Source organism: Trichomycterus rosablanca, chromosome 1, assembly GCF_030014385.1.
Source record: "Trichomycterus rosablanca isolate fTriRos1 chromosome 1, fTriRos1.hap1, whole genome shotgun sequence".
Classification (NCBI taxonomy): Eukaryota; Metazoa; Chordata; class Actinopteri; order Siluriformes; family Trichomycteridae; genus Trichomycterus; species Trichomycterus rosablanca.
Genome location: NC_085988.1, coordinates 59,792,948 through 59,809,672, shown reverse-complemented (window position 1 = coordinate 59,809,672; position 16,725 = coordinate 59,792,948). Strand labels below are relative to the sequence as shown.

At 38.3% G+C, this 16,725-nt stretch overlaps 1 protein-coding gene across 1 annotated transcript; it reads right to left on the bottom strand.

Moving 5' to 3' along the window:
• Positions 1-6,610: 6,610 nt before the first annotated feature.
• Positions 6,611-14,447, bottom strand: ada2b (adenosine deaminase 2b). The gene is made up of 10 exons (XM_063004865.1): positions 14,387-14,447; positions 13,024-13,348; positions 12,702-12,921; positions 11,735-11,945; positions 11,299-11,426; positions 9,648-9,738; positions 9,424-9,532; positions 8,068-8,225; positions 6,900-7,102; positions 6,611-6,801 (listed from the first exon to the last, which is right to left on the bottom strand). Exons 1-10 carry the CDS (start codon positions 14,426-14,428, stop codon positions 6,705-6,707), a joined length of 1,584 nt encoding a protein of 527 aa, XP_062860935.1. The 5' UTR covers positions 14,429-14,447; the 3' UTR covers positions 6,611-6,704.
• Between the last annotated feature and the right edge of the window lie 2,278 nt (positions 14,448-16,725).

The following is a 16,725-nucleotide window of genomic DNA, read 5'->3' as shown; positions in this document are numbered from 1 at the left end:
AGAGACATAATAAAAAAAAATGTTTTTGTGTCATCTTTAACTTCATGCCTTTTGGAGATAATTTTATCTTCAACTTGCTTAACTGTTCACAGTAACAGTAATTTTGACCGGGGTGCCCAAATGTTCGCATGCCACTGTATTTTATAGATGCATTGTTAAACAGTAAACTTCAGTATGCTCACCGATGTGCCCAGTATGAATCACTAATGAATAATGTGGTTAATAAGTACATTGTACAATTGTGTAGAAGTTTGTGCTTCTTCGAGCATGGACACATCAGTTATTTAGGCATTGATGATGAATAGTGGCTGTGGTTTATTGAAGATGAATCTCTTAACACAATCATCATCTGAACAAGATTGTTTTGTTCTTCCAGAACAGCTTACCTTCTGGCCTTGGTTCTTGTAAAGAAACATGACACCATGCTCATCCACACATTTTTATTTATGTAGCATATTTTAAAATGTTTACAAAGTTTACAGAGAAGAATGAAAAATAAATCAAAGTGTAGTAGTGATCGTGGTATTAAAACAGTTAAGATATAAAATATTAAAGCAATTTAGATTGCTTTATATTAATAAAATTAGAAGACAAGAACCATCAGAAGTTCTAGAAAAACATCAAGATAAAAAGATCTGTTACATTAAAGAAATATCAGGTAGCTTACTTGAGTCTTTTCATGATATGGAATGATAATTATGACATATGTTGCAATTTGTACGAAAATAAACTGTCATGCTACTAGAAAGCATGATAGTATTTCGCACATATCAGGTCTTTAAGACACATAAACTGAGATTTACATTTTAGAATGAAACGAAACAACCGCCAGAGGATTCAGCGGCGCTTCTAGCCAATGAGGATTAAGCTCTGTCGTCATCAAGCCGTCTCTCAGGCAGCGCAGCCCGTGGAGAGCAACTGCAGGGACTGGTTCCGCCGCCTGCAGCCGCCGCGCTCTCGCGAGATTATAACGAGTCTGTCACCGAGACGCGCCGGTGGCGCCGACGCAAGTCGGACAAAAAAAAACTAACCGGCATGCGCCGTACCGAGCCAGGCGGCGATCGGTCTGCGCAGCGCCGGGTTAAGTCGAACAAGCCTAATGATTTCAAGCACCACCCTTCTCTTAAAACAACTCATTCAATCAGCATGTCAGAGTGCTATCAGCTGCCTTGTCCTCGTTAACACATTAGGCTTGTTCGAGATGAACTGCGCCTCGCCTTGGTGGTCAGCGAGAGCTGCCGGTTGCAGTTGGGGGAGGAGGTTAAAAGAAAGCCGTCAAGTCGGACAGTCGCCACCTGCAACCCACGTGAGCTACAGCGGATCTCGTGGCGTTTGCGTTCTGCGTGGCTGATGAAGTGAATGCAGTAGAAATCGCTCTGCTTTTGCGTGAAATCGAACTAAACATTCTTGATCATTGAGCAGGTTAAACCCAGCGTTTGTTTTCCAAATCCATAGTGGTGAATATAGATGACCATAAAGTGTCAAACTAAGTTTCTGTAAATAAATATAGTTTTACTCATCATTCATTTATCTTGTAGATTGTAGATTGAAAAAAAAGAAAGAAAAGTTCTAACAAACATGTTATCAAACACATATTTATGTTAATGAATAGATTTAAATATCTGTCTACAACAATTTAAATAAATAGACCTTAACTAAGTAGCCTATTTTTCAAGACTATTGAAACATTTCACATGAAAACGTAAGAATACATAATTCCAAATATATGGTTTGTTCAAGGTAGAATCTGTGAATGTGATAAACAATGTAAAAGTGTTCCAAAAATAATTAGATGGAAATTATAAAGTGCACTCAATCAGACCTTAATCATTATGGTTGTGTATATGGTAAATAGACTGCAATTATATTGTGTCAAAGTGGCTTAAAGTCCAAACTGTCTATATCAGGAGTCATCAAACTACGGCCCGATGCTTCTGTGAGCAGACTTTTTCGAAGTTGAAACACCTTAAATCTCCAACCAGATCCAGACTCACTGATCAACATTTATTAGCTATTATGACTGGCAGTAACAAATATGGAACCTGACGCTTACTGTCGTCAGGCAAAAGCAGACTCACAGTTCACACTGTATGAGGAAGGATAATGGAAATAATTGAAATAAATACAATTTCTGCATTACCATTATGAAGTACAATTATACAAAGCACAGACAATACATCCAGTATACATAGTAAATAGCTTTTTTGGGTGTGTTTACTATTTCACCTGCGGTCCGGCCCCCGAAACACTGAAGAACAGTAATCTGGCCCTTTGGTTAAAAAGTTTGAGGACCCCTGGTCTATATAATTATTTTGTCTACGTAAGGAATTAATCACATTTACCCTTCTTTAGGCTTGTTCCAAAAACACAACATTTTGTAGAGGATGTGGTCCCCCTCTATAGTCTCTCAGAATTTAGAGGTAATTTCAGACTCACCAAAGGACAAGTGGAGGTACGTAGAGTATGTGGAAGCCACATAATCATCCAGATGGTTTCAATGTTATCATGATAACCGTCTTTTCTCTCACTTACTATTTAGGATCTTATAAACACGTTTGGCCCTGTCTATATGAATCCACAGCAAACAAAATTGCCACTGACAAAGAGTGTCCTAGCCTGTCTATGGACACTGTCGAACCAGGAGTCATATAGGGGTATTTCAGACCGATTCAGTATCACAAAATCCACTCTTGCCAAACATCTCCATGAGTTTTGTACTCTGGTAAATACACACATGGCACACCACATTTCCTGTCCTTTAGGACAAACCCTGCACAATTCTTTGTTAGGCTTTCAAGCAGCTGGATTTCCAAACACTATCTGTGCAGTAGATGGATGCCACATTCATATTCAGAAGCCACACTGTGACAACCCCCTGGCATATTTTAACAGGAAACAGTTCTATTCTATCATTCTCACTGGATTTCTGAAAGCAAAGTTTAGGAGACTCTGATGCCTGCACATGAGGAATGTCCAGTCCATCAGCTCAGCAGTGTCAGCTTGTTGCATTCTACACAGTGTTTGCTTGGAGCCAGGAGACCAAGGTGATGATGTGCAGGATGAAGAGGATGATGAACAGCATTCACTACAACCTCACAACCAAGATGCAGTTTATTATAGAGACATAACAAAAAAAATGTTTTGTGTCATCTTTAACTTCATGCCTTTTGGAGATAATTTTATGTTCAACTTGCTTAACTGTTCACAGTAACAGTAATTTTGACCGGGGTGCCCAAATGTTCGCACACCACTGTATTTTATAGATGCATTGTTAAACAGTAAACTTCAGTATGCTCACCAATGTGCCCAGTATGAGTCACTAATGAATAATGTGGTTAATAAGTACATTGTACAATTGTGTAGAAGTTTGTGCTTCTTCGAGCATGGACACATCAGTTATTTAGGCATTGATGATGAATAGTGGCTGTGGTTTATTGAAGATGAATCTCTTAACACAATCATCATCTGAACAAGATTGTTTTGTTCTTCCAGAACAGCTTACCTTCTGGCCTTGGTTCTTGTAAAGAAACATGACACCATGCACATCCACACATTTTTATTTATGTAGCATATTTTAAAATTTTTACAAAGTTTTCAGAGAAGAATGAAAAATAAATCAAAGTGTAGTAGTGATCGTGGTATTAAAACAGTTAAGATATAAAATATTAAAGCAATTTAGATTGCTTTATATTAATAAAATTAGAAGACAAGAACCATCAGAAGTTCTAGAAAAACATCAAGATAAAAAGATCTGTTACATTAAAGAAATATCAGGTAGCCTACTTGAGTCTTTTCATGATATGGAATGATAATTATGACATATGTTGCAATTTGTACGAAAATAAACTGTCATGCTACTAGAAAGCATGATAGTATTTCGCACATATCAGGTCTTTAAGACACATAAACTGAGATTTACATTTTAGAATGAAATGAAACAACCGCCAGAGGATTCAGCGGCGCTTCTAGCCAATGAGGATTAAGCTCTGTCGTCATCAAGCCGTCTCTCAGGCAGCGCAGCCCGTGGAGAGCAACTGCAGGGACTGGTTCCGCCGCCTGCAGCCGCCGCGCTCTCGCGAGATTATAACGAGTCTGTCACCGAGACGCGCCGGTGGCGCCGACGCAAGTCGGACAAAAAAAACTAACCGGCATGCGCCGTACCGAGCCAGGCGGCGATCGGTCTGCGCAGCGCCGGGTTAAGTCGAACAAGCCTTTTCTCTTGAGCTAACGAGATCATCACTGAAATGATGTTAGCAGGTCGTTTTGTGGCAGGGCTAAAATGCAGTAGAAATTGAGTTTTTGTTTTAAGCTAATTTAATGGCAAGGAATGACATTCAGTTAATTGCAATTCATCTGATCACTTTTCATAACAATCTAGAGTTATTGCATATTGCCACCATAAAACCTGAAGCAGCAAACTTTGTGGAAACAAACATTTGTCAGTCTCAAAAACTTTGGCCTCAACTGTATATTTAATTTGATCATTAGAAAAGTAAGAATTTAATTGTACAGTGTAACTGCCTGTTACAGTGCATATTACAAAAAAAACTCTTAAATCTTAATGTTTTGAAGTATCCTTGTCTAAGTGATTTCTCCAATTTCCCCATCTTTGATTTGAAGCTCGTCTGAATCATTTAGCTTTTTTTTTAGATTTAGGGAGGTTTCTCCAATATGACATACATTCACTGTGAAGGGCTTTTTGCAGACCATTGCTTTTCTCTGTATTTAAATAAACGGGCTTGGCTTGGCAAGATGGAAATGTGCAAGCTGCCTTGGTGTGAGGGTACGTAGGCTGTTTTTTACTGCTTTAGAGAGTCTTTATAACTTTTTTTTCTGCTAGAGTATCATATGTCTCATTCTCCAATGGTCTGCACTGATTCAATCTTATCCACTGGTGGCCATCTCACTCAAATTGTAAAATGTTTATTATCGTCTGAAGACGTGACCTTTTTTTGACAGTGCTTCTGCCTTACTCTCAGACATCCTCTCTTCATTTGTGTGTATTGCCCCACTTAAGAAATACCTCTGCATCAGGGCCGGCGCTAGGGGGGGCTGAGGGGAGCATTGCCCCCCCAAATTGTGTCTTTGCCCCCCCAAGCACAATGCAAGCAACGGCTATTTTTAAAATTATCTCTGAACCAATCACAAAAATGCATTTTGTTTTACAGCGTGACGATATTTCCTTGCTTATTCCTGATTGGCTCTTTGAGTCATATAAAAATCGGCAGACTGCCCCAAACAGTTCAGTTCGGCAGTATATGTTCTGTTAGTGTGAGCGAGAGGCAGGTATACTGGTAAACACTTTTTTTTTACAGAATTAGTATTCTTTTGTTTTCTTTATATTTTAATTTCCCAATAATATAAATATTCTCACTCATTCCTATTTCCACGTTTGAATATTCTCAGTCTGTGTGTAGGTACATTTGTCAGCTTTGACTTAAATTTGTATTAAAGCCTTTCAAGAAATAGAGTTGTTCTATTAGTAATGGCAATTTAATTAAGGGGGCGTATTAAAATGAAATACAATTAGATAATCTTTTTTCTCCATTTACATAATCAACATGTATTTTTTAATCATTGGGTTTTAAGTTTAAGTTCGAAAACATGCATTTTTATTTCTTTACCTCATACATCACTTTAAGCCAGTATCAATAGCTTGGCTGTCATCATTCATGCACAAATCAAGCCTTGAATATATTTCTGGCTTCAAAAACATGACTATCAACATGCCCCCTCATTAGGTTTTACTGCCCCCCCAAGCAAAGCAGTCCAGAACCGGGGCTGCTCTGCATCGTTGTCTTCTATTTCGGATAAGACATTTTATTTGTTCTTCAACTGTGGCATCTACTACATCTGATTCTTAGACACACTTTCTTGTTATGTTGTCTCCTGCCTAACTGTGTAATGCTTTCTTCACTTCAGCACCCCAACCTAATTTTCAGATAATGTATAGTTACTTTTGTTAATGCCTTCTGTCTTATAATTTGCTGAAGTGATTTATTTCACAGCAGCATCTTTTTAGTTTACTCTCAAAACCAAATAGCTCTGTAGCTCCTTCATTAAATATAGGGGGTGTGCAAGGACTCTTATCCCTGAGTCTTTGGTGATTAATTAATTCAAAATAATTTCTTTCTGTGTCCTCCTAAAAAAACTGATAGTGATAATGTGGACTACATTTCCAATTGGCATTCTGTATCTTTTTTTGTTAATGTCTACCTTTTACAAATTCCCTCACTACAGCTTCCACTCCACCAGATTCTGTATATTGTATTGGTCCTTTCCTTTGCTTAGATTTTCTCATCTGGTAAAAGTGATTGATTAATCACTAGGGCGAAGCAGCACTAGTGATGCCTTTTGCACCAAGCTACCCAACAGCTGAATCAGTGACAACAGCGAGACTCTTTTACTAAAAGCCCATCAGGAACTCACCAAAATATTACCCAAAGAAAAATCTATGGAACTACAGGCATGGAACTACAGGTCGTGTTTATAATTTCATCATAAACAAAATATATAAAGGTTTTAAAGTGGCCTAGTCAATGTTCTTGACTTAAACCCAATGAATATGCTCTGCAGGACAATAAACAGACAGTTTCTACGCAAAAGCCAGTCAGTATATTTGAATTAAAAGGTTTTGCAAAGTGGTTAAGAATTCCTCTAGAGTCATGTAATAGAATTATATCCTGTTATCTGTTGTCTTTTCTTCAAATTCCTGGAGAATTTTCTGATATGAATTTGTCCCACTTTTGTTGCCATATAACCAAGGCCTTTTCCTTTAGTGAGGGTGTCAAAGAACTGTACCTGCATACAAACAACAAAATTGTTGTTAGAATACAAAAAGAAGAAAGTGTTTTACTCAAGAAAGCATTGAATCACCTTAGAAACACAAAACCTCCCACCTGATTGAATTTATTGCCAGCTCCTTAAGTGTGCCCACACTGGCACTTAGACCTCCAATTCCTACAAAGACTTCATAGAAATCATAACTGAGTCCATTAGTTCCAAACAAGGTTGGATCATCAGAGCTCACCACCATTGGATGCCCTTCTGACATTAAGACTGCAGCAGGATGATTTCGCAGATCTGAAACCAATTTTAAAACCTACCAAATATTAACAAATACAAGTCAATGATGCAAACAACCAACCTTTTAACTTATTCTTCTCACCAGAATGTATGCCAGAAGGTATGTAGGACATGTATGGGTGCATCACATGAATTAACAGCCGTTCTAAAGGCAAGTGCTGACCTTACATCTTTTTATGTATTTCAAATAAATATGTTGTTACTTATTTTTGATATTTTCCCCCTGTAAATCATGTCACGTTACCCATAAACAATCATCAGGAATATGGAATATAACTACGCATTTCTGTTTTTGATTTTTTTATATATATTTTTTTTGTTGATGCATTTTCTCCCATTTTTCTCCCTTTTAGCGCGTCCAATTGCCCGATTGCGTCATGCTTCCTCTCCACCAATGCCGATCGCTGCTCTGATTGAGGAGAACGAAGCTAACCCACGCCCCCCCGACACGTGGGCAGCAGCCGTATGCATCTTATCACCTACACTTTGACAAGTGCAGTGCAGCTCAGCATTGTGTACAGAGAGACACACCCTGAGAACCTCTTTTCTCATCTCTGTGCAGGCGCCATCAATCAGCCAGCAGAGGTCGTAATTGCACCAGTCATGGGGGAGAGACCCCATCCGACTTAGTCCCGCCCATATCTGAACAACAGTCCAATCGTTGTTCATGTGGCCACTCAGCCTTAGCCGGCAGGCAGAGCTGAGATTCGATACGATGTATTCGAGATCCCCGCTCTGGTTCCAGCGTGTGTTTTTACCGCAGCGCCACCTGAGTGACTACGCATTTCTGTTTGTGTTTACCTTGTTGTACTACATATCACTTAACATGACTTGATTGTTTGTTTTTATTGAGCACATTTCCTACAGCAATAGTAAAGCTGTCACAGTTGCCATAAGTACTACAGATGTACTTTAAAATGACACAGAGCTAAATATTTGTTTTAATGTCTTTGGAGATTTGTTTCAGTGTGCAGGCTGTACCTGGTTGGATATAGGACACACTTCCACAGGTACTCCCCTCTTTCTGGAAAGCTCTTTTGCCAGTGGATGATGTGCCATAGCAAATCCATGTCCAATGCGCGTAGTGTTAAACAACAGAGCATCCAAAATGTTCCTGTCGACATCTGTGCCATCTAAGTCTACAGACACACAAACATTATTTTAAATGTTAACTTAGTTTAACAAAATAGTAGTAAGGTTAAGTATCACATGGTGCATACTTAAGGAATGTTGCACTACCAATTCAATCACTAGATTAAACTGCACTATGAGAGACTGGTTAAAATGCTAATGGCAAAATTGAGGTTTTATGCCAAAGACCGGTCATCTGTACTTATGATAACAAAAAAAGTATTATGGACATTTGTACATCATAAGTCGTTGCTTTATCCTGGTTGTGGGTCCAAGCCAAGAATAACAACAAAAGGTGGCACCAGAGGCTGGAAAAACACCTGACATATCATTGCAGCTGTCCTCACATACACACACAGATCATACACTGATCAGCCATAACATTAAAACCACCTCCTTGTTTCTACGCTCACTGTTTATTTTATCCGCTCCACTTACTATATAGGAGCACTTTGTAGTTCTACAATTACTGACTGTAGTCTATCTATTTTTCTACATACTTTTTTAGCCTGCTGTGTCTTATCCACTCCTACCAGCACAACACACACTAACACACCACCACCATGTCATTGTCACTGCAGTGCTGAGAATGATCCACCACCCAAATAAAACCTACTCTGTAGTGGTCCTGTAATTGTAGAACTACAAAGTGCTTCTATATGGTAAGTGGAGCTGATAACATGGACAGTGAGTGTAGAAACAAGGAGCTGGTTTTAATGTTATGGCTGATCAGTGTATAACAAAAGATATCTGAGAAAAGCCAGCAGCATTACTTGCAACCCCACATTCAATGAACAAACAGTAGATGAAACAATCTCAATAGATGCAATTCATGCTAAGGTAAGTCCATTTATTCATTTTTACATTCATTTTAGGAACCACTACATCATGATTTTAATAACTGTTTCATTATGATTAGGTAAGTGGTGGCTCTGGAGCCACATGAAAACACAAAAAACAAGGCAGGATTGCCCCCTGGACAGGAGGCCAATCCATTGGAAGGCACCACATACTGTGCAGCAACCACAATACCTACTGTCATACCAGTAATCCAGGTATTCTCATTTTTACAATACTTTATTTCTTTTTTCACCCACATGTTGAAAGGTTTTGTAAATAATATTTGTAAATAGTATCTCTGCTTTTGGAAAACAAGTTTTTATGGACAAGTGCATACATTATACTGTATGTTAATATAAAACTTACCAGTCTCACCGGCATGGAATATGTAGGAAATGTTGGCTTTAACCTCTGTGGTGACTGACAGAGCCTCCCGAAAATACCATATAGAATTTCCACTATCCTCTTTTCCCACCTACAGAAAAAAACATCATTTTAAGTATGGAATATTAATTAAACCATAAATGAGGTGAAAATTTGTATGCGTGTTGTTACTGTTGTGATTTGTGCATAAAATGAAGAACTCTTACCAGGTCAAAGCCAACAACGAGGTCTGGATAATGTTTCTGCATCTCTATGGTATTTTTTACTGCTTCTTTAACTTTAGACAAACTAAGTGCCCTGTTTACAGAACAAAAGAAATATATATATATATATATACATTTAAAAATCTCTTTTTCAATTATTTGTTTATTCTCTTGTAAAAAGCAGTAACGACTGTTAACGACTGTTACAGTAACGAGTGTTAAAACACCAAGCAACACCAAACAGCCTTCATTAAAAGTTTAGTTAGTTGACTAAACTATTAAATTCATTTATTATGGAGTAATAACTAAAATGATATAAACTGGAATAGTAAGACAAAAAAATCTATCTAAATATATAAAAATCCACTGATTTATTTAATTTTCATGTTTAAGGATAATGGTGGGTTCAGCTTTTCAGAAATCCTGGGAGCAGGGCATTAACACACCCCAGACAGGCTGCAAATCAATCATGGGGCCTCTCCTCTTAGACATATGCAAACATACACTGATCAGCCATAACATTAAAACCACCTCCTTGTTTCTACAGTCACTGTCCATTTTATCAGCTCCACTTACCATATAGAAGCACTTTGTATTTCTACAATTACTGACTGTAGTCCATCAGCCCCCTTTCATGCTGTTCTTCAATGGTCAGAACTCTCAGGTATTATTTGGGTGGTGGGTCATTCTCAGCACTGCAGTGACACTGACATGGTGGTGGTGTGTTAGTGTGTGTTGTGCTGGTATGAGTGGATCAGACACAGCAATGCTGATGGAGTTTGTAAACACCTCACTGTCACTGCTGGACTGAGAATAGTCCACCAACCAAAAATATTCAGCCAACAGCTCCCCATGGGCAGCGTCTTGTGACCACCGATGAAGGTCTAGAAGATGACCAACTCAAACAGCAGCAACAGATGAGCGATCATCTCTGACTTTACGTCTACAAGGTGGACCAACTAGGTAGGAGTGTCTAATAGAGTGGACAGTGAGTGGACACAGTATTTAAAAACTTCATCAGCGCTGCTGTGTCTGATCCACTCATACCAGCACAACACACACTAACACACCACCACCATGTCAGTGTCACTGCAGTGCTGAGAATCATCCATATAATTATACCTGCTCTGTGGTGGTCCTGTGGGGGTCCTGACCATTGAAGAACAGGGTGAAAGCAGGCTAAAAAAGCATGCAGAGAAACAGATGGACTACAGTCAGTAATTGTAGAACTACAAAGTGCTTCTATATGGTAAGTGGAGCTGATAAAATGGACAGTGAGTGTAGAAACAAGGAGGTGGTTTTAATGTTATGGCTGATCAGTGTATGTCTGTATGTAGATGCCTGACTGGCCAATGGACCCCAGTGTTAGTAGGCTGGAGTAATTCACTGCTGCACCACCCAGGTGACCTCAATTGATTTATTTTCAGTAAATATTTAATACTGATTAGGGATTCGAAACCTGGAGATAATTATTTACCCAGGGGTTGTTGAATGGTGCACCACTGTGTGACCAATTTTTCACATAGCTGGGCACTTGACAGTTAATAACTTTATCCTGTCTTTACAAACTCTAAATAGAGAAGGTAAATCAAGTACCTTTTTTATAACTATCATTATTAGATCTACTGCACTTCATCAATATATTCTGTCTCACCTGTGAACAGTTACGATAATCCGAATCCCAATGAAATCAGGATTTCTCAAAATGAACTGCTCAGTTATGTTTTTGTAAGTCTGGAGGGACCATTTTTTGTCATTAACGGTGCCATCAAGCTCATATGTCTAAATAAGAAAAATCAGTTAAAACAGTTCTCTTAAGTAATTTCTTAAGGCTACTAACTGCAAAAGTGATGAATTAAGATTTGGAATTTCTATAGTTCAGCGATCACCAACATTTTTATAAGCTAGACTGCAAGTGTTGTGGGCTGCATGTATGCATCATTATTTAGTATTATTAAACCTAGAATTTAGGTTCAGAATCTTATAGAACACTTTTATTAAGAACAAGAGCACTTTTCTAGCACTTAGTACACTTTAGAATAATATTTTAAAATCTGAAATTTTACTTTTTAAAATAAGAATTCACCAACCTGAGAGAGGCCGGTTCTCAGCTCCAGATACAAAATATTGTCATTATAGAGTTCCTGAAGGCCTTGGTAGAAGTAATCTTTAAAAACAGATGCATAGGTAATCAGTCCTGAAATTGAAAGGAACTTTTTCTCAAACTGTTCCCACACAACATCCTGGGTAGGATATGCCGCTTCTGGGTCCTCAGTACACAGTGTGAGGTTCTGCATTAAACTGAGAATGAAACATTCAGTGTATTGATTGATGTTCTGGTCTTGTTTTAATATGATTTTTATGTAACTAATTATTAGCATAATACAGACAATTTGAACCCAAGATATTTCATGTTTTGTCTGATCAACTTCATATTATACATCCATTCCAAAAAAGTTGAGATGGTAAATCATTTAGCACCTTGTAATGCTGCCATTCTCAACACTTAAAAGAGAAAAAAAGGTCTGGCCACAGTGCAGGTGTGTAATGGTCCATCCCAGATGCCTCCAGATCCAGAGAACTCGACACTGCTAATTGCAAATCCCTTTCAATCTTTAAATAAGATTATTTCAATAATTGTGTCATGCAGTTGTTGACACCTGGAGATCCTCTGCCCATCTTTGCTCCTTAAAGACTTTTGAGGCTACTGCTTTTGTACCAAATCATGATTGCAATCATCTGTTGACATAACCTATACCTTATAACTCGCCCTAAATTGCCCCTTTTTGGAAAGTGAAATGCAGGAATGGAGGTATATTAACAAATTAAATGTCTTGTGTTCAAACTGTCTGCAATCAAATAACAGTCACAGTAAGTGTAAAAAACAATGTATTTGCATTTGCATTTTCCATACTGTACAATGTAGCAATAAATGTTAATGCAGTTTATATTGTACATCATAGTCTAAATACAGGTCAAGTTATTTACACAAGATCTTTATTTGCACCAGATCTTTACAAGCTATTATATATGGTATGATGAACTACAGTAATTAACCTCTTGTCAAAGGCAGCTACATCACTGATAGTGGCTCTCAGATCCCCCAGCAGTTTCCATGAAAAGCAACCCCACTGTGGAAAGGGTCGTCGGGCAGAGAATAAGAACCGCACCTCACCCGTCCACGTGAAACAGATGTAGCAATGAGGCCTGTAAGTCACATTCATTACAAGCCAATCCACGCTTACCATAGCAGAGCTGTGTATGTGTAAGATGCCACCTTAAAGATATAAAATTGACAATAAAGTACAGATGTAAATCAGAATTTAACCTGTTGTATCAAAAAAAAAAAAAGAAAGCATTGTAGATCCTGCCTTGTTACCTTTTGGCATTTTCTTTAGCAGTTTAAACACATTACTTTTTTCAATATAAGGTTTTGCTCTAAAAAAGTGCATAGCAGGCAGAAAATGTTGAGCTTGCATCTCCTGTTCTTTAAGCTTAAGCAATAATGAATCAAGCCTCCTCTCTGCTGCAGTGAGTTCCACTCTGCCTCCGACTCTCTCTGAGGCCTCTAGCTGCAGCATCCTCTCTCTCTGTCGAGGGTCTGGAATACTTTTGATCTTTTTCACAGAGCCTATTATTAGCACAGTCATCAGAGCTGTTGTACTCCATGATATATTGTACAAAATCTTCATTGTCTGTCTTATCTGTAAAAAGAACAGAGTCAACCTTAGAGAATACACATTAAGGCCATATCACATTTTGCCCCAGCAAAAAGAGTTTTGGGATAGGTTTGGGGTCCTATAACTATGAGTGTAAATACTTGTATTCACTATTATTAAGGCTATATCTACAGTTATATCTTTTTTATTATTTTAAATAAAAATATTATCCTTTAAAAACACTTATTGAATCAGTCTTCATAGATACTACCATAACTAGTTTTTTATTTTATATGTGTATGTATTAATAAGTTTGACACAATTTGATTTGAAATTAGTGAACCCTCAGCCAGCCACAGTACCTGTTGGAACATACTTTTGCCTTGATAACACTAACAAGCTTTGGACACCTCTTGTTGAATCTTCCCCTATTCCTTTTATTTCTTGCATAAGTTCTTTTAATGCAGCACATTGCTATGTACAACCCCAAATCAGAAAAAGTTGGGACAGTATGGAAAATGCAAATAAAATAAAAATGCAGTGTTCCTTACATTTACTTTGACTTTTATTTGGCTGCAGATAGTATGAACCCAAGATATTTCATGTTTTATCTGCTCAACTTCATTTCATTTATTATCATGCCTGCATTTCAGGCTTGCAACACATTTTAAAAAACGTTGGGACAGGGGCAATTTAGGGCTAGTAATGAGGTAAAAAAAAAACTAAATAATGATGTGAGTCCAAACAGGTGATGTCAACAGTACATTGTCAAAACAATGTACCTCAAAGAAAGACTGGAAGGAATTTGCATACCCTCTACAGTGCATAATATCATTAAACGATTTAAGGGATTGGGAGGAATTTCAGTTTGTAAAGGCCAAGGGTGCAAGCTTAAACTGAACGCCCGTGATCTTCGATCCCTCAGACGGCACTGCATCAAGAACCGCCACTCAACAATAGCTGATATAACCACATGGGCAAAGGATTTTTTTTGGCAAACCTTTGTGAAGCACTACAATACAGAGTTACATGCCCAAATGCCACTTAAAACTTTACTGTGCAAAAAAGAAGCCTTATGTTAACCATGTCCAGAAGCGGCGTCGACATCTCGGGGCTCGGAAGCATCTAGGATGGACCATCACACAGTGGATACGTGTATTGTGGTCAGATGAATCAGCATTCCAGATCTTTAAAAAAAAAAAAAAATGGATGCCGTGTGCTCTGGAGACGAACAGGACTATCCAAACTGACAAACAGGACCATCCAGACTGTTGTCAGCAACAAGTCCAAAAGCCAGGGTCTGTCATGGTATGGGGCTGTGTCAGTGCCCTTGGCAAAGGTAATTTATGCTTCTGTGATGGCAGCATTAATGCAGAAAAGTACAAGTAGACCTTAGAGCAACATATGCTGCCTTCAAGACATCATCTTTCCCAGGGATGTGCATGTATTTTTCAACAAGACAATGCAAAACCACATGCTGCTCACATTACAAAGGCATGGCTGTGGAAAAAGAGGGTACGGGTACTGGACTGGCCTGCCTGCAGTCCTGACCTGTCCCCAATAGAGAATGTGGCAGACAGATCCATCCTGAAAGGATCAATTCAACTTCTTAAATCCCACAACCACACAATAAAACAGGTTATAAAATCTCCTTGTTAAACTACTTAATTAGGTAAATAATTAATTTAATTAGTTAAAGTACTGCCATGCATAGATTCCATATTATGCTGATATCTCGCAAATTAGCATACAAATAATATGCATGATGCAGTAGCTTAAACATAATAGGCTAGTGTAGCTTTTGAGTTGCTTACATCTGCAATTGCTAACTCTTCTTGTAAGATTTTCAGATTGTACGGGCATGGAAAAAATACGTTATGTGTGGTATTTTGACTCAACCTCATGGTGATAAGTGAAAACCCATTTCATATTATTCCAAAAGGCTTGATCCAGGCATGCAAGGGCACCATAACCTGTGTAATATCATTGGCAGCTGCCACAGAAACAGATCTTTATGCTTCTAATTTAGTAGCCATGTGACGTTGAAGTGCATGTGCCACATGTTCTGTATAAGACCATTATTAGTGCTAGATATACATTTGTTAAGTGCTAAACTACTGACAATTAAGAATGTTTTTTTTCTTATTTCAGAATGTGGCTTACTGTTTGACTGTGTTAGACATTGAATCTGAACCAAAATGTAGTATTAACTTCTGTACAAGTTTACAGTTACCGTCTAAAGATTGTTAACATGTTTTTAAAATATCCTAAATGCTTTCTTTGCAGGAAAGAAGATGCACTTACAGTGGCTAAGCATTTGGTCAGAGAAATAATAACTCACTGGGGACTGTTCAGGAGGCTACCTTCAGATAACTAATCTCCATTGGTTAACAAAGTTATAAGTTACCTCTCTGAGAAACTCAGTTCTAAGGTCAAAAAAACATTGAGTTGAATTGGCTGGAGCAGTTGAATAGTTGAATCAGACCGTAAGACTGAAATTGGCTAAAATCATGACAGACACAGGGCTAAATTGTGTTTAAGTGCTGCCATTAGTGTTAATGTACATAAGACGTGTGCAAACTGACAAACAGGGTTAGGTCTACTAGAACTGCTGACTTGACTCCCTATTTGAATAACTGCTTTTATAGTGATGAAGAAAAGGTATTCATTCTGAATAAGGAGATTTGAAATTCTCTAAATTATTAACCAGTTTTACAGCATAATAAACTCATTCAAAATTTAGTTTACAATAACTGTAGTAACTGGAAACTTGAATATAAGGAGATTGTTGTTTTTGTTTGTTTCTTTGTTATATGTGTAACCATGTAATTCAAGAGTTATTTCTAATTTATTAGCTCATGATTCAGATTGTACCTAATCCACCACCTGTCACATGGAATCCTCAGTGTTTGTCTGAAATCTCATTTGGGAAATGACCGATTGTACTGGGAGTTTTATCAGTGGGCCGGCACGGTGGCTCCTCGGGTAGCACTGTCACCTCACAGCAATAAGGTCCTGGGTTCGATCCCCAAGTAGGGTGGCCCATGTCCTTTTTGTGCAGAGTTTGCATGTTCTCACCGTGTCTGTGTGGGTTTCCTCCGTGAGCTCCGGTTTACTCCCACAGTCCAAAAACATGCAGTCAGGTTAATTGAAGACACTGAATTGCCCTATAGTTGAATGGGTGCATGTGTGTGTGAACGTGTGTCTGCCCTGCGATGGACTGGTGCCCCGTCCAGGGTGTTACTGTGTGCCTTGCGCCCATTGAAAAGCTGGGATAGGCTCCAGCACCCCTCCCCCCATGATCCTAATTGGATAAGCGGTTAAGAAAGTGAGTGAGTGAGTTTTATTAGTAATATGCCTAGCATCATGTTTATGTTTATGCATAAACAATATGTTAACAAATCTAGTAGTGAAGTCTTTCA

What these genes read in the sequence shown, in the direction of transcription:
- ada2b (XM_063004865.1), bottom strand. Translation starts at nt 14,428, where the DNA reads ATGCTTCCGAGCCCCGAGATGTCGACGCCGCTTCTGGACATG. An exon ending in TCGTTGTTGGCTTTGACCTG is followed by an intron (nt 9,533 to 9,647) that starts GTAAGAGTTCTT and finishes TTTTTTCTGTAG; the next exon opens with GTGGGAAAAGAGGATAGTGG. An exon ending in ATTCCATGCCGGTGAGACTG is followed by an intron (nt 8,226 to 9,423) that starts GTAAGTTTTATA and finishes GTGTGTCTGTAG; the next exon opens with ACTTAGATGGCACAGATGTC.